This window comes from Desarmillaria tabescens, assembly GCF_030435595.1.
Source record: "Desarmillaria tabescens strain CCBAS 213 chromosome Unknown EV420scaffold_15, whole genome shotgun sequence".
In the NCBI taxonomy this organism is placed as follows: domain Eukaryota; kingdom Fungi; phylum Basidiomycota; class Agaricomycetes; order Agaricales; family Physalacriaceae; genus Desarmillaria; species Desarmillaria tabescens.
In genome coordinates this window covers 83037-110946 of record NW_026848314.1, presented here as the reverse complement: position 1 = coordinate 110946, position 27910 = coordinate 83037, and the positions used below count along the sequence as shown (strand labels likewise).

Here is a 27910-nt window from a genome sequence, read left to right as displayed (position 1 = left end):
ATACAATTCTAGGGCGAACCTCAGTAACTTTTCAGGTGCCTCGGCAACTCTATGATACAGCCTAAAGGTACCACTAGGTACCATTCGTTGATCTTTAAATTGCTCCTCTGAAGGCTTTACGGAGATTATGCGTTTACAGCTGCTACCTTCGGTAAATTCACCTTGAAAGATCGGTACATATAGCCGGCTGTTCCACTGAAACTTGAATGACATCTAGACAGCGACGCCGAGCTTAAGATTTACCCTGGAAACCTCATGCCCACCCAGTACCAATGATAATGACACAAGGCAACACCGTCCTGAAACACTGCAGGGTAATTGAAAGCACGCTTGTGGCGCGATCATCAGTCTTGCTGACAGCCCGTTATCTTTACAGTTACTATGTATTCGATTTTCGCTTTGTCTCATGATGATGGGCCCCCACGAAGGTTTCGAAGAAGATCTGATGCGGATATATGGCCCGTTTTTGTAACTACCCCCGGTCTTGGGAGTATTTAAGAATTTCAGTATGGTTAGCGCGACATATTGCTCCCTGCGTTGCCACCATCATGTCCGCTCCCAGCTCGCCAGTATCAGACTCCCAGTACAAAGACGCTGAGAAATGGATAGAAGATGTGAGTACGCAAATTCTAACTGCTTAGGACTGACGCTGACATGCTTGCGTAGTTCTACCACTTAATGGGTACACTTGACCTTCCCAAGTTCACGTCAACATACCTGAAGGAAGACGTCCTTTTCCACTTCACCAATCTCCCACCAATGAAGGGCCGAGAATCCCTCTTCTCTGTATTTGGACTATTAAGCGGAGTCTGTACAAGTATAACCCACAAGTACGTTCTCGACTCCACGATCTAGTCCGGACTACGTTCCTAACAGTCTTATTTTCAGGGTGACTGACTGTACGCTACCTTTATGTTTACAAGTCAACATGTAACTGGACTTACGGTCGATACGCAGTGAAAGTCCTTTCTGATCGCATTATGGCTGCCAGTACTGTCGACTACGCCTTCATTAATGGCGAAAAGTGCAGCATGAATGCTTTTGCCATACTCCATAAAACGCCCGAGGTTAGTTAACTCATACCTTTCAGGATGTCGGACTCTCATTGCAAGCAGGAGGAGCAAGCGAGTCAATACTTTATCTATGGTGACTTTACTCCTTGTTATCAAATACTCGGAAACTTGAAAGCGGTCGCAGAGGCCCAAGAAAGTGAATGAGGGCATAGATTATTTTTATTTGCTGTATTACTTGACGAATGTATACCACATTAAAATCAAAATACCACGCCAACTCGTCTGTATTTCTCGTCGCCGGTCCTAACCTAAACGCTGCTTGTCAATGGAAGGCAGGAAAGATACTCGTCCGTCTATCGTACCATTTGGTACGCGATGCCGAAGAAACGCAGCAGTAAATTGAGATTTTTCTCGCGTGAGTCGGAGACGCCAGGTAGCTTATACTCGGTTGCTAAGCTTTTACTGATCGTGGCTACCATTCGGATGTATTCTGTTAGTGCCTTTTTAAAAGCTAGTGCGTTGATAGGACGCACCGTCTAGGTCGAAAAGATCGTTTAGCGTGCGAGGAAAATCTTTGCTGACCTCGCCTTCTCCGTCGTCTGCATAGATGGTGTTCAGCAATACGTTGCCGTCTCTCTGGCGCAAAAGTGAATTGGCGCGTTTGCTCTCTCTACCAATTCCGGGTCGGAGGTCAGAGGTTTGTGATGCCGAACGAATTGAAGTAAACATACGAATTGTGGAGACGACGATGCTCTCGCTCCAAGGCACTCTTACGCTCTTGTACCTCAAGTTTGACAGCCTCGGGAATATGATGCTGTTCCAAGCGTTCCTTCACATGGATTTCGACGAGATGATCGATCTCTTTATTGATCTCTTCCTCGACTACGGTATCACATGTCAGAAAGTTCGGGAATTGTCGCAAGGGGTAAGGTACAGAATCCTTACCCTGGGCCCTCAAAGCCTCGAGTATCTCTTTGTCGAGAAAGTCGTCGAGTAATACTTGATATGAAACATTAAAAACGGATCGCTTGCAGCAAAGTCCGCAATGCTCACGCTGTATTTCTTTCAGCCCTTGTTTGCGCTCTTTGTCCTGATCAGCGATATCGGCGGTAATCCTGCATCGGATAAGTGGGTAAGAACAGTGGCGGCAAACTGAGTCGCACGCTTCAATATCTTTGGCAAGCCCAGTCTTGCTTCCAAGGATACCGACATGGTAATGATTGACTATCATCTTATCCAACACATCCTGCAAGATGGAAGTGAGCGCATAGCAATGCAATGATGGAATGCCAAATCAATGTTACATCCAGAGTTGCCGTAGCGCTCTTAATGGTCGTAAAAGCATTTTTTGCTGCCATAATTTCAGGAGGTGGTAGAAAAGTCTGGTATGTCGAAGTCGTAGAGACGGGTGTGTGCAACTGAGTCTGTTCCATTGCGATGGTGCCTCTTATTGAGTCTTGTTGAGATGGGATCAAGGGCTGAAGGACTATAAAGGCAACACGCGTCAGCAACGTGTTGAGAAGTAGTAATCAAGGAAAGAATCCTAATGCTTTTAGGTCGCTTTTAGTTTTCTTCTGGCTCTAAGAGAGTAAGAGATATCTTTATATGGGTTCTACTATAGATATACACTTGGTCGTGTGCTTTTGTTGATACAGGTGGATAAAGATAATAATCTATTATGTACGTACGTCAAAATAAGCGCTCAGGGCGCTTGTTATGCTTCGGCCTGAAGCGCCTCTGGTTTGAGGGACGGAGGTTGACTCCAAGATGGCGCTTGCCTAGAAGCGGCATCTAATTGAGCTGCCATTAAATCCCGGAATTTGGAATGCTCGCGATTAACCTTAGGTGAGTGAAATTCAATACGTGCTTTGGCTCTTGAGAGATAAACGCACTAGTTCACGGTACGATCCTGATTCCACTATACGGCCATCTAGAGCATACGGTTATGTTAGTTCGGTAGCGTCTTCAATAGCGACACACACCTTCAAGAACGACTATTCGCTCGGCTCTAGCAATCGTCGATAGCCTGTGCGCTACAAACAGACATGTAGTTTGCCGAGAGCGAAGTATTTTGTCCACCGCATCATTTACCTAGATACCCCTGTTGTGAGAACCGAATTCATGCATCATAAAGTGTAATCACCCTATGCTCTGACGTAGCATCCAAAGAACTTGTCGCTTCGTCTAGTGCAAGGATAGCCGGTTTTTTAAGTAAGGCTCTGGCAATCGCAAGTCGCTGTCGCTGTCCGCCGCTTAAACTCGTTCGACCAACTGCGTGGACATACTATTAGGATTCTCATGGTCAGGCACGCAGGTATATACTCACTCTCAGTGTCAAATCCTTTTGGCATGCCCCATACAAACTCACAGTTAGCCTCTCTGGCCGCGTGCTCGATCTGTTCCCGAGTAGCGGCGGGATTCCCGTAGGCTATATTTGAAGCGATCGTCCCCGTGAATAGGATGGGATCCTGTGGCACAACCCCGATGATGCCACGCCAAGAGTCGACAGAGAATTCGCGTATATCTGCATGCTTATGAGGTCCCACTTCCAAAAAAAACAGTTCCCATACCTTGTCCGTCAAAGGTGACCTTCCCACTCACCGGATCGTAATACCGTAGAAGCAGGGAATGAATGGACGTCTTTCCACTTCCACTCCTTCCACTAAAATTAAGAGATTAACGCAACATGTTAATATGTGTCAAAGAGAAACGTACACGACGGCGACACTTTCACCAATTCCAATTTCGAAATTAAGGTCTTTTAGAATCTCAACACCTGGGCGGCTGGGATACTCGAAACGAATGTTTTCAAACTTCACTATTCCACGCCGACTGTGATCCAAAGTGATACCAGTGTCCGGAGGAATCGCTGGCTTTCTGTCAAGCAAATCGAAGATACGAGTTCCTGCCCCAACACCACGCATGATAGATGACTGAAAGTAGATCTAGATATGCATTTTGGATGTATGAAATTGCACGTACGAAGAACGTCCTATAGAGAATTTTAGCGACACGTGAAAGAACAGGGAGGACACGCTATACGTTATCATCTGCAATCCATTTCCAACGTAGACCGTATAAAGAAGCAGACTCGTCAAATCTCCCACGGAAATTTCGCCGCGTGATACTAAAGTCCCACCTTGAATGCAAAAGGGGTCATTCACCCTCAATCAAGTGCGTGAGAACCAGCGTACCATAACCAAGCAGTCCAAGAAGTGTTATGTTACCACTCCAGCCGGTGCTGCCAAAGAATATACCACTAGCAATGGCTTCTTTCCTGGCCAGTTGAAGCACCTTCATCACTTTTTCGTGAAACTTCTCTTGTTCTTGACTTTGCGCATTGAAGGCTTGAACCGTACGAAGGGCAGGCAACGACTCCGTGGCAACTTTTGTCATTTCTCCCATCGCCTCCTGCGTTCTCAATGACAACTTTTTCAGGTACCGGCCATAGAATACCTGTTCTAGTATTCAAAATAGTTTTTGGTGGAGCTTGGATGATCGAAAACGTACCACACCCAAAGATACAGGTGGAACAATGACCAACATCAGCATAGTGAGAGTTGGAGAGATATAAAACATGGCGGCCACTGTTCTTCGTGCATGAGGCTTTGAGACGTCAAATAGTTATAGCGAAATGGCTTACACCCAACCGATGACATGATTACGGCTCGAAGTCCATCAGAAAGGTTCTGCGTCACGCTTCGCGAAATGTCAAAAAAAGACAACAGGATAAAAAGTGCGATCGTACCTTTCTCCAACAACACTGGTATCAACGCTGAGTCGGCTGATGACATCACCTTCACTCTTCTCGATGAATTCAACTTCTTGGCGGACAGAAGCTGCGTACATCTGTTCTCGAAGTCTTGCGACGATGCGCTGACCTGCTCAGGATTAGAAACGCGCACGGAATGTGTTAAGTTTGACCTACCAGCGATCCTCATAAGCATTGCCCTTGACGCATTGGCAGCGGCGCCTGCCGTGAATAATAGTACGAGCAGCCCTGAAGCTTGCCAAATAGACAATCCCAATGGAATCTGCTAGTAAGTGTCAGTGAGGCAGTACATTCCGCATTTTACAGAAAAATACCGGATTTATTGTCGAGAAGAAATCGATGAGCTTTCCAACCGTGAATGGAATCGGACATGGACACGGAGGATGACACCAGCAATAGACCCACAGCGATCGAAAGTGGCTTGCGTTCAGGCTTCGCTAATGCCACAATTTTACGAAATGATGACGACGACGGGGAGTTTGCAAAAGACTGAAGGCAGCACACGGGATATTATCGACGACTGAGGTTTTGGCTGGGAAGGCTCCGAGGCCTGTTGCGTCGCAAAGGCGCGACATCGTAAAATTGTCCGCTGCGACGAGAGAAAACTGGCGTTATTGCGAAGGGTAGGAAACTGCTGCACCAATGGCGACCGTCCAAACGACTTTGTCGAAGACAGGAAACGCCATGATCCACAGAGAATCATTTCCCAGGTCCAACGCGAAATCGCCTCCTAGCTCGGTCGGTCGTTCGATCCGCTTTCTTGGCTAAGATAGAGAATGATACGGCGTAGAATCCAGGTCGTTGAAGGTCGCTACACGGCGCGTCCGAGTCGTAATGAGTGCTGGCAGGAGCAAGGTTGCGGTAGGAGCTTTTCGGCCGGTGGGTTCTGGCTTACCGATATGGACCACGTCATCACCGACGCCTTCCGGTTAATGGCGGCCCGAAATCTTTCATCAGCTTTCATCAAAAAATTTCCTCCTAACATTGAAGACGCTCGCGCAGTCCCCTACTCGCCGACAAGCTCCTGGCATTTTTAGTATCAAAACTATTTTGATCCGTTCCTTTGTAACCGACGCCACAGGATAAGCTCACATCGCTACCATTTCACGCCACTCTTGATGAAAGCGTAATCTACCGGAGCATAATAGCCTAAGGTTGGACCGGTCCGTAGCTGAGCGCCGAGCAACAAGCTCCTCAAGTAGATGACTGCTTGCTCACACTTAGGTAAGTCACAACATTGAGCCATGTGAGCTACATATGCTATAGTTAGCTTTGGATTGAACAAATGCTACTAAACAGCTCAAAAGGCGCCTTGAAGACGTCGAGTCTGTCATCTAATTCTTGCAATGAATGGATGAGCGACTTGAACAGACAAAAATGTATACATTTAGATACTCCATGTCATCCCAGAAGATGTGTTTCAACCATCCTGGTACTTCCTCAGAAAGATCAATTCATAGGCAGAATACCATGTGAACACTGCTATGACATTGGCAAGCTCCTCATCTTGTGCAACATTACCTACTCCAATGGAGATACAGACATTGCAGGACCTTCTGATGATTGCATTAAAGAGAGGAGGGAAGATCAATCCTAGACTTGAAACCCAAGCAGAAGTGCTGTCGGTCAGCCAACGTGTCTGACGCTCTTTCAAATCAGGGCGCATCTACGGGGATGACGATGGATCCAATCATTGCGACAATCTGTTTCTTGACGGCAGGGATGCTGGAGATTGATAACGCCGTGGATACCCGAAAAGCATGCTCAAAATCGTTCTTCCTATGAGAATGTAGCAGGCGCTAGACCGCTCTGCGGTATCAGGCTTATATTTGACCACTTCTGCTATAACACGGTCGCAGATTGACTACGATAGAAGGTTTTAATACGTCGCTGGCGGCGCTGGAAAATGTCGGCGACGCAATAGATTTGACGTTGTGCAACATCCGAGACCACGGCAGTTCCGGTTGATTTCGGGCCCGTTTTCGCCTAGTCTCACCCAGGTCGTTTATCGCCAGAAACAGCTGATTATTTCCCCACCCGGCAACTTTCGTCTGTCCTTTACCGTCAATACGCGAAGAAAGGAGAGGAGAAACTGTATATTACTCTTGTTCACTGCCCAAATTAAGCTGTCGCTGGAGTAGGTGGAGCTTTTGGATTTGGAGAGTCGAGCTAGGGCCACTCGATTTCGTACGGGAACGCATTTACGCTGGAGTTATTGGATTGGTTGGGAAGGGGAGGTCGATGGGTTATCCAGTATAACTTTGAATCCCCCATCGCCTAGTTCCCACTTCAGTTCACGCCTAGAAGTTTTCGTTAGTCGTAACTGGAATGCTAAGTGTATGAACACATTACTGTCGCAGCATTCGCTCGATCGCAGCCATTACAGGATCTATCTTTAAGCCCAGTCCCTGACGTGAGAGTCGCGTCCTATAATGATTTTATCAGATGGAGGAGACCCAACGAAGTCAAAATATTATACCACATATAAGCCACACGTAGGGATCACGGTGTGCTATCGCGTCCTTGATGATCACGCTCCGCAAAAAAAGTGGCCTCTTGGGCGTGGAGACAATGTCAGATCATAAGAAAATGGGACAGTCTATGTTGCTTTCAATAGAGTCATCTTCGCACATTCGGAACAAGTTTACCTTCTTATTATTGTCTGTCGCAAAGGCTGAGCAGACGAAACAGAAGAAAAATGCAAGTAGACGTACCAGTAAATATCCAGTGGGCAGCAGCGGCATTATACCGGTGCATATTTCCAAGGTGTTCGTGGGCATCACAGTTGTAAATCGCTGTATCTGCCTTGTTCCGTGCGCGGAAGGCAACATCGGAGAGACGAAATTTCTCCATTGCCAGTGCTCCTTCCCGCTGCGCCAAGGCTCGTAGAGGATGTCGTTCATAACCCGTTTGCCATACTTTCGACTTCCAGGCAATTCGGTCAACTGAGAAAACAGTGACGATAGAGCTGAACCTTACCAGTGGCCGAAAAAGACGTCTGTATTTGTCTTGATAACTTGCCTGATCAGGCGACATATACATTGCGAGGGTCGGGAATGGTGGCATTTGCATTGAAAGTACTAGTTATGAGGGAAGAAACGTCAGGAGGTCTGAACCGTCTCATTGTGCCAGTGTAGATGCATTGAACGTCGAGGGGAAGAGGGTCGTAGACAAATATGACCACATACTTCTCGGAACTGAGCGGGACCCGAGCCGAGTCCCGACTATAAGTGATAAAGCGCTAAACTACAAAACTTGGGTAGCCTCAGCCAGTCTAACAAGGGACGGAATCCAGTCAAGTGACGGGTAGGTTGGCATCGAGCTTAGCCATCAGAGAATTTCTTCTATTAAGTATCTTCATTACAGCATATCATCATTTAGTACGCAACTTCCTCATAGCATCTAACACATCGCATTCATTGCCCATCCCAACAACTGTAATCTCAGTTGTAGACGAACTTGCACATCCAGACACTGCACCAGCGTCTTGACAACCAATCTCCCTCTCTAGACTATTATATGGCGCAGAGGAAGGGTTTTCAAAGGGTTCAGATGATTCTGTGTACATCTCGCTCGCGGAATCATCACCTTCCTCGGGGCGTGACAGGGAAGTAAACGAAGAGCCTGAGGCTGACGATGAATGCCCCGAAAATGTCGAGGATATTGAACGAGTGACCGACAATGAGTCAGTGTTGGACGTCCTCGTCTTCTTCGAATTCCTCTTCCAGAGGTTGGCAAGAAATAGGTCTCGTTGAGTAAACATGGGGGACTATCATCGAACGGCAGGCGAGGAGTATTAGACGCCGCAGGAGAGGATGTGGAGGACGGGAGAGAAGGAGCAGATTGGGACGACAAAGACGGTCCACACCAGGGCATATCATAAAATCCGGGACTGGAGGGAGGAGTTTGCCCAGAAATAGGGACCTTAGGCCGCCACTTTGCCGGAAACTTGAAGGATGGAAATTTGGGCTTGTCTTTCGGATTGAGTTCGCGTTTGTCGGGCTTAACTCTGGGACGTCGAGAACGCGCGCCTCCTCGGCCATAAGTGCGAAATTCACGCTGGGGAGGTGTAGCTGGTCGTTGTTGCTCATCCGGGCCTTCGATAGTTTCTGCCAGGCCTAAAGACTTCGGACGGTGATCCGCCGATCTGTTTTCAGATGATGATAGAGATGAGGTGGGGAGTGGGCAGTCATCTGTAGGTCAGGTTAGTACGGGAGGCGAGTGCACACTAACATGAAAGGCGAACGGTAGACACGAGTAGTTGTTTGGACGTAGTGCATAGTGCCTACGTAAGATATCTCTGAAGAAGCTGAGATGCTTTGAGCTAGTCAGAATGTAAAGTAATGCAAAGAATACTCACGAATCTGAATGAGCGTGGCAAAAAACAATGTAAACGTTGGGGCGCTATCAAAGCTGAGGAACAGCACGGGTCCAGCCCCTGCAATTCGCAGAATATATCACTAGAGGAAGACGTATAGGAGCGAAGGAGTGCTTATATGAACATGTGGATGGGGTTGGTGCTGGTCAGCGGGAGTAATTTTGACCCCGTTATTGCATTACAAAATATTAAAACAGAAAGAAAAACATTGTCGAAGCAAGGAAGTGCGGAGATTGACGTTAGGAGATCTTACTGGGCCCGGGGACAAGAGCAAAAGAAGAAGATACAAGACATGCACTGCGCAGTAAGAACCAATTTGAGGCAGCGCTCGAGTGATTCAAGCATTGCTTAGTGTAGACTATGTTTGGGCTGTTGAAACGAGCGACACAGCGGGATTGATACCTCCTGACGATGATGGAATGGACGATCGTTTCGAACTGTCCTACACATACTTAAGACAGTGCTACCAATGTTCAAGTCCTCCTATACGTATATTGTGAAGGTCGTTGATCTCGAGAACAAACCAACAAGACGTACCTCCATACAAGTTTTGTGAATATATTCCCAAGCCCAGCGTCCTTTGTTGTATTCTCCTCCTTTGGCGGCTTCCGAATAAATGCCCCCGTGTCTAGCTGAGTCTCTATCCCTGGGCGAGACCACCGCTGAACCAGAGCTAACATTTGTTTTTCCGACCATCTTAGGACCGTTGCCTCCTTCTGCCAAACTCCTGTAGTCCATACAGCAAGCGGGCCACCCTTGGCAGAAGGGGGTTCACGATCCAGTCCCAAAAATGACCGCCATCCCTTCCAGGATCGAATGCGATTGGCAAGGACAACATCGGTGAATAATCGATCTCCGACTATGATCAACTCTTTGTCTTCGACTGGGCTGGGTAACGAGGAGTGATATTTCCGGATCGCAGCAATACATGAATAAGAGGGCTTCATTGTTGTGTGAATCAGAACTGGTACATCCAGATGATAAGAGACCGATTCAGCCTGCGATTCATTGTCATGTTAATCCAGAAACGAGGGTGTTGGGTATGAAGCAAACCTGTATCCCGCCTGCGTCCAAATGGGTCCCAGCAGAGTTGCTGACAATAATGACGTTGCCTTCGCCAAAAGTCTCTCGACATTCTTGCCAGGCGGTCTATAGCGATTGGAGTCAACGGAAACCAAGGAAATTTCTGTAGATGTGCACCTTCAACTCAGGCACCAGCTCATCTTTGTGAGGAAGAGTCTACAAAATGTGTAAGAAAGACAAACGTTGGCGAGCTGGAAACAATATTACAAGGCAGTTATCCTTGTCGAATATAGCACCGCGATATCCAGCCTTTTCAGTGCCGGAAAGTCGAGCTGGCGTATGTCTTTTCTGCGACAAATGTCTTAATTTTTCCTGGAGTATCAATTGAAAAATGGCGCGCCTTTCACGATAAGAGACGGTACTATGACCCTGGGATACCAGAGCAGTTGCAGAGGAACCAACAAGCCCGGTACATTGAGCGGCATGTGCAAGCCTATAATTCCCACGACCTTCCACCTTTCCTTCAACGTCGACAGCCATGGCCGACTTGTTTTCCTGTAGGTCCCTGGTCGTCCAGTTATGCCATTTTCTAATGAAATACAGCTCCTAACGATGATATTGACTTCGACCGTGCTGCATCTGCCTTCCCTGACATTTCACTGGATGGCGAGAGCGACATCCCTGTTCCAGCACAGTTGGCTCCTGCGCCTCCAGCTGGCAGATCTGGTTTCTCTTTCGACGACTTCAATAGCCCACCTCCCATTATCGAAAAGGAGACGTCAGTAAAGGTCACCGGTGATGATGACATTGAAAAGTTTGAGAGCGAGTTCCCTGACATTGACATGGGCCCGGTGCGTTGAGCTACTCGCCTTCGAAAACACGATGACTGACTGCATCCAAATAGACTTCATCACCCCCGCAACAAACGCCGACATTCAGTGCGACGTTTGCGCCTCGTCCACAACCCTCTGTGTTCTCTTCAACACCCATCCTCACCCAAACCATCGAGGAAGATGAACCAGATGTAATCAAGTAGGAGATGCCTGATACTATACTTCTTTTTCCTGCTGACCTCTCTGTAGGGAATGGCGCGCCCGCCAAGCTGAAGAGATCGCGGCTCGTGACGAAGCTTCCAAAGCCCGCCGTCAAGAGACCATCAGTCGAGCAGAGCGAGCCATTGATGAATTTTACGAAAAATACAACGCAAAGAAGGAGATTACTATTTCGGAGAACAAGTGAGTGATAAACCTGCCAAGAAGCGCTTGTATGCTAATTAGTGGATATAGGGAGCAAGAGCAGGAATATCGTCAATCTTTGACGGAGTCGCTGTCCAAGGGTACGACCTGGGAGCGCATCTGTGATATTATTGAGCTTCAAAATTCGCAAAGCAAGACTATTGCAAGGGCAGGCCCAGGAACGACGGATCTGACGCGGTTCAAGGAAGTTCTGTTGAGATTGAGGAGGGAAGGTGACGCTGCTCCTGGTGCTGGAGGTTACTAGATTTCTTGGACTTCGACTCTTTATTACCTTGGATGGATATCGTACGAAGCTCTTCAGATAAATTTCCATTGAATACCTAATACTTGACTTTTCAATTCATGACGTGTACGTCAGTGACTAAGCAACTTCGCGCCTCCTTCCGTACTACCATCGCGAAATTGGAGAAACAAGACAATTTTCCAAAGAAAAACAGAAGAAAACGATGGGTGAGTGATTCAGTGTCGGCTGAATCACCGGTATTCTTAGCTAGCTTGGGCTGTGTCAGGTTCCATTCAATCTATCACACGGTCAGCAACGGGTAGGGGCCCCGGGATACCCAATCGAGTCTGATATTCATAAGACTGGAAATTGCGGCGACGACGAGTAACTTCATTCACCCATGGCGTCGACGTTGACCGAGTCCTGGATCAAAGGCCCCCACTCCACCAACTTCTTTACGCGCTATTTCAAGGTCGACAGTCCCACGGCCGTCATCGTCTTTGTTCATGGTTTCGGCGAACACTGCAGTCGATATACCGACCTGCACTCCCAATTTGCCGAGCGTGGTGTCGCTGTCTTCACCTATGACCAGCGAGGCTTCGGAAGGACGGCGCTGGACAAGGAGAACAAGAGTAAAGACAGCTCGTACGCCAGAACAAACTGGGCCAATGAAATGGAGGACGTCGCTTGGGCTATCCAACATGTACAGAAGGAGCTTCCTGGAGTACCCGTGTTCCTCATGGGGCAGTCCATGGTGCGTAGTCGTCTTCACTTTCTGCAGCGGCTCAGAATTCATCTTTGAGATAGGGCGGTGGAGAAGTCTTGGGGTTCCCTACTGAAGGAAGGACTTCTCCTTATGCTTCTACGGTCGCGTCTTTGTCCGGCGTAATAGCTACGAGTCCTATGGTCGAGCAGACCTTTCCGGTCAACAAGGTCCTACGTTGGAGTCTCAGCAAATTGGCTTTCCTGACTCCCTACGTTCTCTTCCCGGCGGACCTTGCTCCTGACGTGGGTCTGGTCAAGAACTCAATACCTTCCCATTACTTACCGATTCCACCCTTAGGAACTATCTCGCGATACTTCTGTCGGCGCGGCCTATGTAAAGGATCCTCTTGTAAAGCCCTCGGGAAGTCTCCTTGGTCTGATGGATATGCTCGATCATGTATGATTCTTGACTTTGACAGTTCATAAATATTGTCGACTGATCATTGCATCATGACAGGGCGAGGACCTTCTGAAATCACGATGCCATCATTGGCCTAAGAAGCTTCCTGTACGTGTTTGTTCGGGGTTACGTTGAGCCAACGTCTCATCTTTTTTTAATTGTCAGTTGATCATCTTTCATGGGACGGACGACAGGGTTGGTTTAGTTTGGAAATTTATATTACGGCGGCGGCGTTAACATTGCTTTAGATTACGAGTCCGAAGGCAAGTCGGGCATTCTTTGACGCAGTCTGCACGGAGGATAAGAAATATGTATCATATCCCGTGAGTTACGGATTCTACTACTATGCTTTTCAAAATTACAATGCTGAAGGACTTTCAGGGTGCCTTCCACGAGCTCTCTAATGAGAAAGAAGACGGTGTGAAAGATAAATTATTGGAGGAGTCTCTCGCTTTCATCCAAAAGCATTCAACTCCTATCCCCGAGACGTCCAAATTATAGATCATATGTATAATCGTCAGTATCATTAAAGTGATATGCTTATGTTGGCAATTTTTCAACGCGGAGCCTTGTTTGGAGTTCGCATGACTATGCGTGGAGACGGCATGGAGATGGCCAGCGCAAAGTGGCTGGTTTAAAGCCTCAAGCTCAAGGTTAAGCATAAGCCCTCCGATGTGTACATATGATACAACGGTACGTGTTGAACGTTGAAAGTCTAGCGTTTGGTCCCTTCTGAACTGGCACTTCGCTGTAAGACCAAAACTCACTTCAATTTCCACAGGTAACTTTCCTATTGGTTGGTGGTTTTTGAACTACTTCCGAGACGATTTTCCTAGACAAATGCAGAACACCGTACGCATCCCAAGTGATTCACAGCGTTAATATTTCACGTCGATGAAAATCTAGCCTCGAAACGAAGCGTGTCGTACAGCCCCTATGATACCGATCGCAAAGTGGCGGTGCTCATCAGCATTGCCAAACAGAATCTTTGATCTTTGTCAATATACAGCTTTCACTTGTACCACCATCTTTGTATATATTCCCACCCCCTCAAGATTTTCTCAAGCAGACACCATGCAGAGACATACCTTTACCGCACTCAACTCCACGTTCATCGTCGATTCCGAGTACCAATTCGTCAAGGAACTTGGCCAGGGCGCTTATGGGTGTGTGGTCGCTGCGAGACATCGTAGATCAGGCGAGGGCTGCGCCATTAAGAAAATCACGAATATCAATACCAAGGTGTGTCTTTATTCTGCTATTCACGGTAGTTGCTGATCTCTGGTTCTCCCAAGCGTATTTTAACAAAGCGGTGTCTGAGAGAGATCAGGTATGCATTTCTGGCCGCATTCGCTTTTGCATCCCTGACAGATATACATCCAGACTGTTGCACCACTTCCGAGGACACAAAAATGTTCGTCCTCGGATTCCTGACCTATTCTTGCATCACTTATATCCCAAGCAGATCACCTGCTTGTACGATATGGATATTGTATTTCAACCCAACGGCAATTTTGATGAAGTGTATCTCTATGTAAGCGAGTGGTTCTCAATGAAGGATCTTTTCACTAATAAACCGATATCCAGGAAGAGTTGATGGAGGCCGATTTGCACGCCATCGTGAGTATTGGGCTACCTGTTGACGAAATATGTTATCGATTGTCGTACAGATTCGATCCGGTCAACCCCTCACGGATGCACACTTCCAGTCTTTCCTTTATCAGACCCTCTGCGGATTGAAATATATTCACTCCGCCAATGTCTTGCACCGCGATCTTAAACCCGGAAACCTTTTGGTCAATGCTGATTGCGAACTTAAAATTTGTGACTTTGGACTTGCTAGAGGCTATACTCCCGGAGGAGGCACGTCGAAAGCCGCCGGAAATCAAGGTTTCATGACAGAATATGTTGCGACTCGATGGTACCGAGCTCCAGAAATCATGCTGAGCTTTGCCAATTACGTGTGTCCCTATCATTTTCACTTCTGCTTCCATTCTAAATATACATCTAGACCACTGCCATTGATGTTTGGTCTGTGGGCTGTATTTTGGCCGAACTATTGGGCGGCAAACCCATTTTCAAGGGTCGCGAGTTCGTGATGATTTTTGTTTCATGTCTGAAACTTGATCTTACCCGTCTTCCAGTTATGTCGATCAGCTTAACCAGATTCTTCATTATCTTGGAACGCCATCTGAAGACACGCTTCGACGTGTCGGATCTCCCCGCGTAAGATTTTTCTTCCAACTAAGGACAGGCGCCTTATGATTGAACGTTTTGAAGGCCCAAGACTATATCCGATCTCTTCCTATCAAGCCCCGGGTACCTTTCTCAACACTGTTTCCTCACGCCAACCCCCTCGCGATTGACTTGCTCTCAGGAATGCTGTGCTTCGATCCAGCCAAGCGAATAAGTTGCGAGGAGGCGCTTAACCATCCTTACCTCCAAGTATGGCATGATCCGGCTGACGAGCCCGTTTGTGATTCGGTGCGCTTGTCTCTCCGGTCCCATGTGTTAGCTACTGAACACCTATTCGCACCCGCAGAAGTTCGACTTCGGATTTGAAGAAGAGGACAGCATTGATGGAATGAAGAAATTAATTATTGATGAAGTAAACTCCTTCCGTGTTGAAGTTCGTGCACAGGCTAGGGCAGGCGGGTCAAATTCGCCGACAGGACAGGTAATACCTCTATTACCTTGCCGTCAACGATAGAGTCTCATTAGTATCATAAAGCCTTCCTCTTCCATCACGGGACGAGATCATGAACTCTCCAATGCAAGGCCAAGGAGGGAACTACGTCGGGGTTCACTGCCCCTCCTCAAGCTAACAGGCCGCCTACGCCCTGTCATGGATGATCCTAGTGAGGAACTGGAGCGGGAGTTGGCTGGTACCCATATTGGTGCAAGGAGATCGTGAATTATCTAAGATGCGCGATCCTGAAACAGTCCGTTTGATCTATAACTCAAGTGAATCCGATAGCGGAAAATGCTGTTACGTTACTTTAGTCAGAAAGCAATAATCGTAATTGATCGTCCAGTGCTACATGAGTTATTATCGCATCGAGTTGAACAACGTCTTTTTTTCGTATCGGCTGGGTACTTGCCAGGTTCTTCCATGGTTATCTTCGGCAGTTGCCGAACTGCAATGATGAATGATGCTTATTCGCTCCGAATCGACCATCTCCAGCAATTCTCCAGTCGTCTTCGCGCGTCCACTCATTCTTCCTAACTGCACAACCCGAACACGAATCGCCCGGAGCAGAGTTCATCAAAGCCGACATTGCCGATACCCAAACGAGTGGAATTATCGAACCCGGTTTGTGATACATGATCTGCGGAATGCTCAATGTACACCGAGCCCATACAAACTGAATGATTGGACCCGCAGAGATGAAGACGGCGGTCAAAGAATGTAGGGAGGTTGATGCACTGGTAAGCCGTGTCTCAGGCTGCCGTCCTACTTCCTCAATGACGCTACCAATAGAAAGGGCATTCGAAAAATGCCCATTCTTCCTGGTTTGTAGGGATCTATGCATACCTCAGCCGTATATTGCGACCGAGCCTGCCTATACAATCTTCCTGACAGGATGTATGTATGAGACGTATAAAAGCGACAGCAAGGATACAACCACCTAACCGTTGGAGCTTCTCTCAGTCAGTCGCCCATTCTTCTAATTTCTTTCGACCAAGCCATTTTTCATTCATCATTATGGTCAGTGTTTCATTACCTCATATTCTTTTAAAAATGTTGAAATGATCCTCTAGAGCCAAAGGTTCGCCAATTATGTCGTTTACAAGATCACCGGCGGTGACGCCCTGATCAAGTCTGGTCGGACCGCTATTTATGAGCATCCCGCCGACCAGACGACCTTCTACGCCTGCAATGACTCTCATCTTATCGACACCACTTGGATCTATAAGATGTCCTGGGAGAATACCACCGACACAGCGCAAACCTACACCCTCGACTATGTGACGGGCCCCAAAGAAGCTGAAGCCGCTGATATTCCAAAATCTTGGAATTGCGGCTTTCTACCGGGCTTGTCGATCACCATGAATACCCAAGCGAAGGTATTCTCTGACTCCGAGACGACGGACAGTGACACGAAATCGGTTTCGTTGACTATCCCTGCAAATTCGACGTTGACGTTCTATCAGAAGAAATATTGGTTCAGAAACTCGATGTTCTTCGTCTTGGATACGTTGGGTCAGGAGTTCAATGTTGGCTCTCCAGGCGGAGATGATGTCCTGAGATGAGCGCGAAGTGGAGCTTATGAGCGAGGACTATCTGATTGTCGGCACGACATTGACTCGCTCCACAACGGGTACAATAGATGTGCCATCGGTTGTGAGGGCTGACGTCGAGGATGGCAGGGAGACGCGAGACCCTAAGGATCTTCCTGAGATGGCGAAAGACGTACTTGTTGAGATGGGTTTGAAGGTAATACGTATATCTTATTCACAATCATGGCTGATATATTTGCAGCTTGATGCAGAGCCTGCGAATATTCCTGCCCAATGAACATCTTTCAGTATCCTGTTTTGTTGTCTTTTTATGTGTCTCTGTCCCTTGTTACGCTTTCAGGCCTTCATATGCTTCAGTTTTTGCGCGTCGGAATCATTTACCTTGTACAGGTCATTTTTCTCAGAAATAAACAGCCCAAATAACTTTTACCTACCATGTTCTTTTTCCTCGGTATGTTTTGTTGCCGCCAATATGAAATTATAATCTTTTGAAAAGAAAACTTACGTCGAAATGACTTCAAATTAGATGAGCCATGTCTGCGGTCACGCGTTTTCTCAGGTACCCGCCGGCAGTGGCTGTACCTCAGGGAGGAAGGAAGGAATTTTTATCTTGCCTTCTCTTAGAATGTAGACAAAACACACAACGCATATCGAGGTGTTTGTGGATAGGTTGAAGGACAGAATTCCGTCTTGGCTCTATGTCAATATCCTTTACGAGAAGGTCACTGCTGATTTTTACTTTTACGCTAGATCACTGATGGGTCATGATAAGTTCGAAGCCAGTGGTGTCAGTATTTAGACGTCACACGAGACCCCCGCCACATCATTATCTTCCCTGACTTCTGCTATACCTGTGACATTACATACCGTGTTCAAGAGGTTCGATATCAGCGCAGCAGCATAAACGAAGGTGGGAAGAATATAGTATATCCTAGGCTGCTCCATCGCAAGGGAGTGCTCGACTAAGAGATGCGATATCCCCTTTGTGCTGGAGTTGAAGAACACGGGACTCTTATGAGGGCTCTAGATCATAAAATCGGAGCTCAAACACGGGCTTGAACACGATTCACATCTTCCGCAGACCTGTACTTTCTGATTGATAGGCCTCACTAGTACCAGCTGTCCGTCTATTGGCCAACCCTCTTTTATTCTGGTTCCTCACCTGGTCATGAGCGTATCCTCGTGCCACGCCTTTCACACACACAAGTCTGTTTGTACACCCTTTCTCTCGGTTCTACCGTGACCCGGAGCCGTCCCGACTCTCGCCGCCCACTGCCTAGTCGACGGTCCGTGCGCAGGAAGGAGACTGTCCTAATCGTGCAATTGGGCCCCGTGGCGAGCAGCAGTCAGGAGCGCCAGACCTTGTCGTAATGCAGAAGTCAGACGCCAAGGAACAGTAGATTGAAAGCACCTATCTCAATTTGTCCGGGATCATGGTGGGTGGGGAAAGGAAGATGACGAGTGATAGGGCGAGAGAATCCTCAATACATTGGGGCTATTGAAGCTCTGAGTTGGGAGAACTAAAGAGGACAGTGGCAGGGACGACTCCGGTAAACAAGGCCCAAGAAATTCTTGTATCAATTCATTGGCCCAGAGTATCGTTCTACTGCCTTAGTGGCACTATGGATCCGCGACGACTTCATAGGCTTTTTCAGTGCCAGTTTCAATCTCCATCTGACAGCTGGAACGTACGAGAGGTATAATGCGACAAGCCTACCTGAGCGCAAACATACAACCATCCAACTATTGAAGCCACTGGTTAGGTATTTTCTGAATCTCATTTGACCTATCCGTTCTTCATTCCATCATGTTGGTGAGTCTTGTTCATTGTCTCGTTATATTCCACGACGTTGAAAGGTCCGCTAGAGCAAGGAATTCTCCAAGTATGTGGTCTACAAGGCCCAGCGGCGGCGATGCCATGGTCAAGTCTGGTCGATCCAACATCTATTTTATTCCAGGCGAACAGGCCCTCTACGCCTCCCTCGACACCTATCTTGTCGACACCACATGGGTGTCGAAGATGTCTTGGGAGAACAACACGGCTGCAACGCAAACATACTCCCTTCAGTATACGACCGAGCTCAAAGTCACCCAAGGCAACGAGGTCACCAACTCTGTCGGGATTGCAGCCGGATTCAAGGGCCTGTCGCTCAGCATGGATAGCCAGACCAAGGTGTTCACGACGTATGAGACGACACAGAGCCAGACCAAGACGATCACGCTGACCGTCCCTCCGAAGTCGACGTTGTCGTTTTATCAGAAGAAGTACCGGTTCAAGAATGCGATGTTCTTCATCTTGGACGCGTGGAGCAAGGACTGGAATGTTGGATCCCAGGGGGGGTATAACATCACGAGGAAGGAGTGTGAAGTAGAGATTATGAGCGAGGACTATCTAACTACGGACACAGAGTTGATAGATTCCTCTACGGGCACGATGGATGTAAGGAGAGTCGCAAGGGCCGAGACCGAGGAAGACAGGCCGACGCAAAAGCGCGAGGAACTTACTGAGAGGGCGAGGAAGGAGCTTTCGAAGATGGGTGTATAAAGGTAAATCCGGAAATTTCATTCATGATCGCGGCTGACATTTTTCAGAGGTTTATGTCAAGTCGACGAGCATCCTACTCGGGGATGTATCTTTCAATTACTCGCTTACCATATTCTTTGTTTTCGTTGTTACACTTTCAGTCTCTCATTTTTTTCTCTCTTTTAAAACCCCTTAAAAATCTACCCTAAACAATGTGCTATTCTACTCCTTATGTTTAATGAAGTCGACGGTTGATGGCGCAAAATTGTTCCGTATTTTCTTGTAGACTTTCAACGATGCGGGTCTAATTTCACCGGGCCTTTGAACAAATGATTTCCGCAACCTGTGCAAATTAATTATTATATATATGATCATGAATAGGTCGTTCAGGACATGCTGTATGCCAGTACAATATTTATCGGTCCGTGACATGAAGAACCGCACCGATTACTAGAGTATCCATTCACCATACATATTCGGCCTTTCCCCCCTGATGTAAGCTTCAAATGTCCTCTTAAGAACAGTCGACCAGCTCAAATCCCGTTCATCAGCAGGGAAAACAGCAAGGTTGGCAGTACCGTTTCCAAACTGCTGTCCGAGATTGGGCCAATTCTGACCCGGATCTACGGGTTTCCACCTATCAACTACGTTGAGATAAATTGACAAAGCGAGTAGGTGTGAAACGAACCAAGAGTTGTGAAAATGATACGAAAATGCACCTTTGAAGAAACCATCAAAGCCCAAGGCTTGTGGGGAGGCGCCGCCAGGTGAAGGTGTGTCGAAAAAGTCGGAAAACCTGTTGATAGGAAAATTGATCGGCAAAGTGAGTGTACATATATTCAAAACACTCATCACCTTTTGAAATATGGTTGCGGAGGCCTATCTCGCTGATATCCATCTGCGTTCATCCAGGCAGGATCGAACAAGGCTCCAGGTGCCCGGTAGAGTAAGGGATCCAACCGTCCATGCTTGAGGTAATTCGACGCAGGAATTGGATGAAAGTCCAATTCGTTTTTCAAGGCAGTCCGGAGCAGGAACGTCCCTAAGGCTGATCCTTTGTTCAATCGAAGAACGGCCGTGTTGTATCTTTCATGGAAGGCCCAGCGGTAGGAGAATGAACCTTTCCATCCCCACAGCTCTTCCCAATCACGCAGGAAAAGTGTATCCGCGTCCAAGTAGATACCTCCAAAGCGCTGGCACAATATAAACCGGACCATGTCGGACATTATGACAGAAAACCGATCGTAAGAGGAGGAAGACTTGGAACCACTCTGATGGGCGGCTTTGCTACCGCTCGAATACGACTTTCCATGAGACTTGAATACGCTCCCGACATGTCTCCAGTCATCTTTGAGCTCGGGAAGGCTGTCGAGTTGTTCTGTCGTGTTCCAGAATTTGAACTGTATGGCCCGAGAGAATCGAGGATGGAAGAAAGGCGCTGACCAAGGGTTCTCTTGCAGTTCCTTGATCAAGTCGGAGTGGGCGTGGGGGGAGGGTTGTGCAGCAGCGGGGACAGGATTGATCCAAAGCCACAGCTGAGGTCTACAGAAAACACGTTCGTCTTCGTAGTCCGGGTTATGGAGCCCGAGATTTTGAGTGAAGAGGAATGAAATGATGGCGAAATATGGTTTGTCTGTGAATGCTCCTGTCCAGTACATATGAAAAATACGAGGGTCGTTAGGGTCGCAGGGGCCATGAGCGGAAGAGTAAATGTGGTGTTCTTGCGTCGGAGGTAGAGATATAGGCGATGGTTCCCATTCAACATTGGGTTTTTTGGTGAATTTCGCATCCAGGAGTCTCTCTACATCCTTGTCTTTGGATGCGAACGGGGAGTAAAGAGTTCGTGTGGGAATCGGTTGAGTAACGGTATCCTCGACGAAGAGATATTTCCACTCGTTGGGAACTGGCCGGCGCACACGGTCGTCCTTATCGAGTCCAGCGCCTACGCGAAGTACTTCGAGGCAGTCACGGACATACTGCAATGTTACTTAGCTAACGCGGGCAAGAGATGCCGTATCGCTTACCCTGTTGCCCGAGACATCACAGTGCTCCATAACGACGTCCAAGTCGGCAACACTGCCTGGTATCGGCCGAGGTGCGTATGCCACGTATGGAGGTTTTGCTTCCACATACAAGTAGACTCTTTGGGGGCCGGTGCCGTGCCCTGGGTCGTGACCAAAACGCTGTGCGGGCAAGGCGGGATTGTCAACCGGGGTTAGGCCTAGTTCCTTGGGAACTAATTGGGTTCCTGATAAGAACGAGATCCGGGTCGCTGTTATTTGCTACTCACCAGGGTGCCTCGTTGGATAATGCCCACTCTCTATTTCCCACTTCCATATCCGTTTCAGGTCTTCCCGCCTGTACACCAACGTGGGCGCGACACCGAATGCGGGCAGCAGGGCATAGATGATTAAGAACACCGCCGTATAGATAGAAAATACGAGAGCATAGCCCTTTCTCTTGCCATAGCGAGAGACGCTGGCTGCATGCAAGGCCCGTAGGTTCGGCAGAGGAATGCGCAGCCGATTACGGCCACCCGGCAACGGCACATGAAGCGCAGTCGTCCAAGATATTGACCGGTGGTGATGGGGCGGTAAGAGCGGTGTCATTCGACAAACTCAGCTGGAGGTTCGTACAGAGCGCAAGCGCTCAAAAGTCGGGACAAGTCAAGCGATTCTTTGCCATTACGTAGTTACTGAATAAGGCAGCAAATATGCAGCTATTTATGTATCATGCAACTATTTTTGCACCCATCACCGTTCTGAAACCTTGTGCGCTGGAAGCTGTACTACTCAAAAAACTTTGACCAGTTTGGCGAACAGTGTTAGCTTATTATTCAAAAGGGCTCCATATACTACGCCTCACTATTTCAGTAGTACAAATTTATATCTCGGTTGAAGTTGACGTCTATATTTGACAGAAGTGGTGGATTCTCACGCGTATGCGCTACTGAGCCAATCTTTGCTGTATGTCTTTGTACGTATTCAATATTGGCTTCTTGACTCTTTTCGTATGTCATGGTATATCTCCAAGCATTTGGGATGACTGTTCGCAGATAGGGGCTTTTCCATATTTGCTGTATTACTTATTTTATTATTTATTTATTTATTGCCTCTGAACCATCAGCGACCCCGAAATATACCAGCTTCCGTACGACGAGCTCGACAATGAGCGACGACTTTCTACGCCTTGTTTCACAGGCGAATCCTGCCACTAGACAATACCAGCCTACGAATAATGGCTACCCACCATCTTCTTCCTCGACTCCCTATGCTAATTCTCCTTCCAATCCGCAACTCATGGATCCATTTTTCGACGATGACGACGACCTCGAGTCCACGTACAGTCGGCCGATACCCATGCAGTCACAGGAGAGTGGTTTGCCGTTAGCACGCTCTGCTGCGCCACCGGCTGGTACAGGCAATTCTAAAGGAGACGGCTGTTCCACAGGGCTGGAACTTTGACGATGATGATTTTCACCCTTCGAATCAGTCTCCGTTCGGCGGGTCAGATTCCTTTAATGGCTCGTCCGTCAGGTCAAAGGAGAAAGAGCCTAGGACGAAGATAAAACGGCAGTGGAAATGGCCGTGGAAGAAAGAGAAACAGTTGACGGGAGAGAGAATTGTCGCACTCAACAACAGCGCTGCGAATACCGAGTTCTCCTCGAATTTCGTTTCTACCAGCAAGTACAACCTTGTGACCTTCCTTCCCAAGTTTCTACTTGGTGAGTTTCCGAGACTTCGGACCCTGTGTTATTATTCATTTATCATTCATCCGACCTATTCAGAGCAATTCTCGAAATACGCCAACATGTTTTTTCTGTTCACGGCTTGTATACAGCAAATACCAGATGTTTCACCAACCAACCCTTATACGACCATTGTTCCGCTTGCGGTCGTGTTACTAGCTTCTGCGTTCAAGGAAGTTCAAGAGGATTTGGTGCGTCTCCAGTGACAATATGTCCGTCCGCAAGTTAACTGTGTCTAGAAACGACATCAATCGGACTCTGAACTCAATGCACGCAAGGCAAAGGTTCTGGAGCCGCAGGGAACATTCATGGAGCAGAAGTGGAAGGACATTCGTGTCGGTGATGTGGTGCGGATGGAGAGCAACGATTTTATTCCTGCCGATATGATTCTTCTCAGCTCCAGCGAACCGGAAGGATTGTGCTATATTGAAACCTCCAATCTTGATGGGTACGTTTTAGTTTCATCATTAGAGCTGTTGATTCAAAGAAGCCATCAGCGAAACCAATCTGAAAATCAAGCAAGCCTCCCCGCATACTTCCTCGCTAACAGCCCCTCCACTCATTCTCTCTCTGCACGGTTCCCTCCGGTCCGAACATCCTAACAACTCTCTGTACACCTATGAAGGAACGTTAGACCTCATAACCAGTGCCGGTACACCGAAGCAGGTACCTCTCGGCCCCGACCAGATGCTTCTACGAGGTGCTCAGTTACGAAACACACCATGGGTGTATGGTTTATGCGTGTTCTCTGGTCATGAGACGAAACTAATGCGGAATGCTACGTGAGTGTGAACATCTAATCTAGAGCGGTGCCAGAATTAATTGTAATGGAAGTGCGGCTCCCATTAAGAGAACAGCCGTGGAACGGCAGGTCAATGTGCAGATTGTGTTCCTGTTCATTATCCTCCTTCTTCTGTCAATAGGATCGACCATAGGAGGTAGCATACGGTCATGGTTCTTTTCCAGCCAACAGTGGTATCTATTCGAGTCGTCATCGATAAGTGGAAGAGGTGCGAGATATCCCATCGTGATGTTCTCAAAGCTTATCATTTTATGCAGCTAAGAGCTTCATCGAAGGTTTGACTACATCCATTACCGTTATCCAGGCACTTAACGAAATTATCTAGACATCCTCACATTCATTATTCTCTACAACAACCTAATTCCCATATCTCTCATTGTCACCATGGAGGTCGTGAAGTTTCAACAGGCTCAACTTATCAACTTCGATCTAGACATGTACTACGCGAAGACGGATACCCCAGCTCTCTGCCGAACTTCCTCGTTGGTTGAAGAATTAGGCCAAATCGAGTATGTATTCAGCGATAAAACGGGTACACTGACATGTAACGAGATGGAGTTCCGATGCTGCAGTATAGCCGGGGTGGCTTATGCAGATGTGGTTGATGAAAATAAACGAGAAGGCGAGGACGGCAAGGACGGGTGGAAGACCTTTGCGGAGATGCGAGCTCTTTCAGAGGAGTCTGCGAATCCTTTTGTGGACGGAAGCTCAACTGGTGCCTCTGCGGACCAAGAAAAGGAGGTAGTCAGAGAGTTTCTGACGCTCTTGGCGGTCTGTCACACCGTAATTCCAGAGATTAAAGACGGAAAGACGATTTACCAGGCAAGCAGTCCCGACGAGGCAGCCTTGGTTGCTGGAGCTGAGCTTCTAGGGTATCAATTCCATGTACGTGAATGTCATTAAACTTTTGACTTCATCAATAGCTTATGTGCTTCTTCATTTAGACCCGGAAGCCGAAATCCGTATTTGTGAATATCCAGGGACGATCACTGGAGTTCGAAATTCTCAATGTCTGCGAGTTCAACTCAACGCGGAAACGAATGTCAACAGTTGTCCGGATGCCCAATGGCAAGATCAAAATATACTGCAAAGGTGCCGATACTGTCATTTTAGAGCGTCTGAGCAAGAACCAGCCGTACACGGAGAAAACCTTATCGCACCTCGAGGTATGCCTGCTTGTCAACTGACCTGACCACTTCTATATCGTTAATTCAGGACTATGCCACTGACGGACTTCGGACACTCTGTATTGCCTTCCGTGATATACCAGAGCAGGAATATCGCCAATGGTCGGCTATCTATGACCAGGCAGCGGCGACTATCAACGGCCGTGGGGAAGCCCTCGATCAAGCGGCGGAACTTATCGAGAAGGATCTGTTCCTATTAGGTGCTACTGCTATCGAGGACAAGCTTCAGGATGGTGTTCCGGACACTATCCATACCCTGCAGATGGCTGGTATCAAGGTATGTCTTTCTTTCTTAGGCCATAGATACCGAACTCAATGCCGTTTTACAGGTCTGGGTACTGACAGGCGATCGTCAAGAGACCGCCATCAATATTGGGATGTCATGCAGATTGATTGCAGAATCAATGAATCTGGTATGCAATGTCGCATGGCATGATACTAGTCAATTATGAAACATTTCTAGGTCATCGTGAACGAGGAGAATGCGCATGATACTCAAGAGTTCTTGAGTAAACGTTTAAGTGCCATCAAGAATCAACGGAGTACAGGAGAGCTAGAAGATTTGGCGTTGATCATTGGTGAGCCACCAACTCACTGTTTCCTAGGCGCTTAACAAGACGTTTTGAATAGACGGCAAAAGTCTAGGCTTCGCTCTGGAGAAATCCATGTCAAAGATATTCTTGGAGCTGGCTATCATGTGTAAAGCTGTCATTTGCTGTGAGTAACCAAGGTAAGTAGACGGTTAGCTGGTAGCTCACCGCTCCTTCTCGGTTAGGTCGAGTATCGCCTCTGCAGAAAGCGTTAGTTGTCAAGCTTGTCAAGAAGAATCAAAAGTCGATCTTACTTGCCATTGGCGACGGTGCAAATGACGTGAGCATGATTCAGGCTGCCCACGTTGGCGTAGGTATTTCCGGCGTGGAGGTAAATATATTTTTGTGCACTTGCCGAATAGTCTGACCAATGATCGTGGTTTAGGGTCTGCAAGCTGCTCGTTCCGCAGACGTGGCCATCTCGCAGTTCCGATTCCTGAAAAAGCTGTTGCTTGTTCACGGTGCATGGAGCTACCGGCGTTTATCGAAGCTCATCCTATGTGAATCTTTCGTCCTATAAGTGTTGTCTTGGACTAATGTTGACGTGAACAGATTCTTTCTATAAGAATATCGTGCTCTACATGACACAGTTTTGGGTTCGTCTCACGCTTGTCGCTCTTTTCAGACTTTTCTAATCTATTTCTTGCGTGACCCTAGTATTCATTCTTTAATAACTTCTCTGGACAAATTGCCTACGAATCTTGGACATTGTCGTTGTATAACGTTGTTTTCGCCGTTCTTCCTCCGCTCGTTATTGGTGTGTTCGACCAGTTCGTGTCGGCACGAATCCTAGATCGGATATCCGCAGCTATATGTGCTCGGACAACAGAACGAGTTCTTTACAAAGAAAGCGTTCTGGATGTGGTTTGTCAATGCATTGTATCACAGCGTCGTACGTTGTATGCTCTCACCTGCTTTGATTTTCCTCATCGATTGTATAGATCTTATTCGGCTTCTCTATCATCCTTTTCTGGGGAGACCTCAAGCAGACCAGCGGTCTCGATAGTGGTCATTGGTTCTGGGGAATGACATTGTATCTGGCCGTGCTTCTGACGGTTCTTGGAAAGGCTGCTCTAATTTCAGAGTAAGCCCGGTTTGTTCCATGTCCGTGATATCTGTTAACTCACGCATTCTGCAGCATATGGACAAAGTACACGGTGGCCGCCATTCCCGGATCTTTTGCGTTCACCATGGTCTTCCTTCCCCTCTATGCCTACCTTGCTCCTATCATAGGATTTTCCACGGAGTATTCAGGAATAGTACCCCATTTGTGGACAAACGGGGTCTTTTACTTCGTGCTCATCTTGGTACCTATATTTTGCCTCAGCCGTGACCTGGCATGGAAATAGTGAGTTGTCACATATCCAGGATAGGATGGACATCGTACTCACGCGTCTATTTCAGCTATCGACGAACGTATGCGCCTCTGTCCTATCATATTGCTCAAGAACTACAAAAGTACAATATACCCGATTATCGACCACGGCAAGAACAGTGAGTACCGAGGCCCCATTTAATATCCGTCTTGCTAACTGAAACACCGCCCGAAGATTCCAAAAGGCCATCAAGAAAGTCCGAGCTGTCCAGCGAATGCGGCGTAATCGTGGATTTGCTTTCAGCCAGACAGAGACGGCCGGAAAGCAGGACCAGGCGAAGCTGATACGAGCTTACGATACGTCGAAGTCGGATGCGAGACCATCTGGGTACTAATTGTTTGTGTATGGATCGGGACATTGTATTCTTATATTACACCGCGCATTTCTATATTATATCTCCTGCTTTCACACGCAAGTTTTGGCTTGGCGGTTGGGTGTGAGAATATGGGTTTGTTCATCAGTCCCTTTATGACAGATAGTCCTGCCGAAGCGTTGTATTAATGCTGGCAGTGGGTTACCGTTGCAACACGGGGTAGCTGGGAGACTGCTAGTCCCTTGGTCATGAAAAAGGGGTAACAACTTAGTAACAACTAATGATTAGATCAGTGTGG

At 47.5% G+C, this 27910-nt stretch overlaps 11 protein-coding genes across 11 annotated transcripts; 7 read left to right on the top strand and 4 right to left on the bottom strand.

The window, feature by feature from the left end:
* Positions 1–548: 548 nt before the first annotated feature.
* On the top strand, positions 549–1217 carry EV420DRAFT_1642090 (uncharacterized protein; the record flags this gene model as incomplete). The annotated part of the gene is made up of 5 exons (XM_060477313.1): positions 549–614; positions 667–830; positions 889–899; positions 958–1067; positions 1116–1217. 5 exons carry the CDS (start codon positions 549–551, stop codon positions 1215–1217), a joined length of 453 nt encoding a protein of 150 aa, XP_060331322.1.
* EV420DRAFT_302987 (uncharacterized protein) lies at positions 886–2778 on the bottom strand. Its single transcript, XM_060481600.1, has 8 exons — positions 2318–2778; positions 2177–2259; positions 2067–2128; positions 1959–2012; positions 1745–1895; positions 1547–1683; positions 1376–1485; positions 886–1321 (listed from the first exon to the last, which is right to left on the bottom strand). Exons 1-8 carry the CDS (start codon positions 2444–2446, stop codon positions 1274–1276), a joined length of 774 nt encoding a protein of 257 aa, XP_060331321.1. The 5' UTR covers positions 2447–2778; the 3' UTR covers positions 886–1273.
* Positions 2728–5770, bottom strand: EV420DRAFT_1620369 (P-loop containing nucleoside triphosphate hydrolase protein; the record flags this gene model as incomplete). The annotated part of the gene is made up of 16 exons (XM_060475567.1): positions 2728–2853; positions 2906–2943; positions 2996–3104; positions 3157–3284; positions 3340–3537; positions 3584–3675; positions 3729–3958; positions 4049–4152; positions 4208–4469; positions 4524–4600; positions 4657–4712; positions 4762–4894; positions 4942–5050; positions 5100–5129; positions 5164–5274; positions 5681–5770. 16 exons carry the CDS (start codon positions 5768–5770, stop codon positions 2728–2730), a joined length of 1893 nt encoding a protein of 630 aa, XP_060331320.1.
* Positions 5771–9143: 3373 nt separating this feature from the next.
* On the bottom strand, positions 9144–10671 carry EV420DRAFT_1676865 (mitochondrial PGP phosphatase-domain-containing protein; the record flags this gene model as incomplete). The annotated part of the gene is made up of 6 exons (XM_060479160.1): positions 9144–9600; positions 9701–10161; positions 10217–10312; positions 10364–10402; positions 10454–10518; positions 10587–10671. 6 exons carry the CDS (start codon positions 10669–10671, stop codon positions 9522–9524), a joined length of 825 nt encoding a protein of 274 aa, XP_060331319.1. The 3' UTR covers positions 9144–9521.
* Positions 10672–10797: 126 nt separating this feature from the next.
* EV420DRAFT_1269689 (clathrin light chain) lies at positions 10798–11686 on the top strand (the record flags this gene model as incomplete). The annotated part of the gene is made up of 4 exons (XM_060467517.1): positions 10798–11037; positions 11091–11218; positions 11269–11421; positions 11473–11686. Coding segments are annotated over 4 exons (735 nt in total), but the record flags the coding sequence as incomplete, so codon positions are not given.
* A 160-nt stretch (positions 11687–11846) lies between these two features.
* On the top strand, positions 11847–13394 carry EV420DRAFT_302762 (lysophospholipase). Its single transcript, XM_060481599.1, has 8 exons — positions 11847–11892; positions 11952–12419; positions 12473–12673; positions 12729–12827; positions 12888–12938; positions 12996–13025; positions 13079–13153; positions 13212–13394. The coding sequence occupies exons 2-8, from the start codon at positions 12066–12068 to the stop codon at positions 13329–13331; spliced, it is 930 nt and encodes a 309-aa protein (XP_060331317.1). The 5' UTR covers positions 11847–11892; positions 11952–12065; the 3' UTR covers positions 13332–13394.
* A 510-nt stretch (positions 13395–13904) lies between these two features.
* On the top strand, positions 13905–15655 carry EV420DRAFT_1620365 (kinase-like domain-containing protein; the record flags this gene model as incomplete). Its single annotated transcript, XM_060475566.1, has 11 exons — positions 13905–14072; positions 14126–14160; positions 14214–14364; positions 14418–14450; positions 14501–14791; positions 14842–14921; positions 14975–15056; positions 15111–15314; positions 15373–15459; positions 15482–15507; positions 15562–15655. 11 exons carry the CDS (start codon positions 13905–13907, stop codon positions 15653–15655), a joined length of 1251 nt encoding a protein of 416 aa, XP_060331316.1.
* Positions 15656–16315: 660 nt separating this feature from the next.
* EV420DRAFT_302670 (uncharacterized protein) lies at positions 16316–17233 on the top strand. Its single transcript, XM_060481598.1, has 2 exons — positions 16316–16539; positions 16593–17233. Exons 1-2 carry the CDS (start codon positions 16423–16425, stop codon positions 17082–17084), a joined length of 609 nt encoding a protein of 202 aa, XP_060331315.1. The 5' UTR covers positions 16316–16422; the 3' UTR covers positions 17085–17233.
* A 1724-nt stretch (positions 17234–18957) lies between these two features.
* EV420DRAFT_1269277 (uncharacterized protein) lies at positions 18958–19617 on the top strand (the record flags this gene model as incomplete). The annotated part of the gene is made up of 1 exon (XM_060467491.1): positions 18958–19617. The coding sequence occupies one exon, from the start codon at positions 18958–18960 to the stop codon at positions 19615–19617; it is 660 nt and encodes a 219-aa protein (XP_060331314.1).
* Positions 19618–19923: 306 nt separating this feature from the next.
* EV420DRAFT_1538217 (uncharacterized protein) lies at positions 19924–22304 on the bottom strand. The gene is made up of 5 exons (XM_060472996.1): positions 21887–22304; positions 21621–21832; positions 20452–21572; positions 20285–20392; positions 19924–20233 (listed from the first exon to the last, which is right to left on the bottom strand). The coding sequence occupies exons 1-5, from the start codon at positions 22203–22205 to the stop codon at positions 20047–20049; spliced, it is 1947 nt and encodes a 648-aa protein (XP_060331313.1). The 5' UTR covers positions 22206–22304; the 3' UTR covers positions 19924–20046.
* Positions 22305–22671: 367 nt separating this feature from the next.
* EV420DRAFT_1538212 (calcium transporting ATPase) lies at positions 22672–27720 on the top strand. Its single transcript, XM_060472995.1, is given in 22 exon segments — positions 22672–23037; positions 23108–23320; positions 23384–23535; positions 23584–23792; positions 23842–24126; positions 24179–24354; positions 24404–24421; positions 24472–25031; positions 25091–25312; positions 25362–25610; positions 25663–25746; positions 25797–25911; positions 25964–26050; positions 26109–26254; positions 26309–26423; positions 26476–26519; positions 26581–26697; positions 26717–26815; positions 26865–27007; positions 27062–27271; positions 27328–27417; positions 27474–27720. The coding sequence occupies 22 exon segments, from the start codon at positions 22764–22766 to the stop codon at positions 27631–27633; spliced, it is 3768 nt and encodes a 1255-aa protein (XP_060331312.1). The 5' UTR covers positions 22672–22763; the 3' UTR covers positions 27634–27720.
* The last annotated feature ends 190 nt before the right edge of the window (positions 27721–27910 follow it).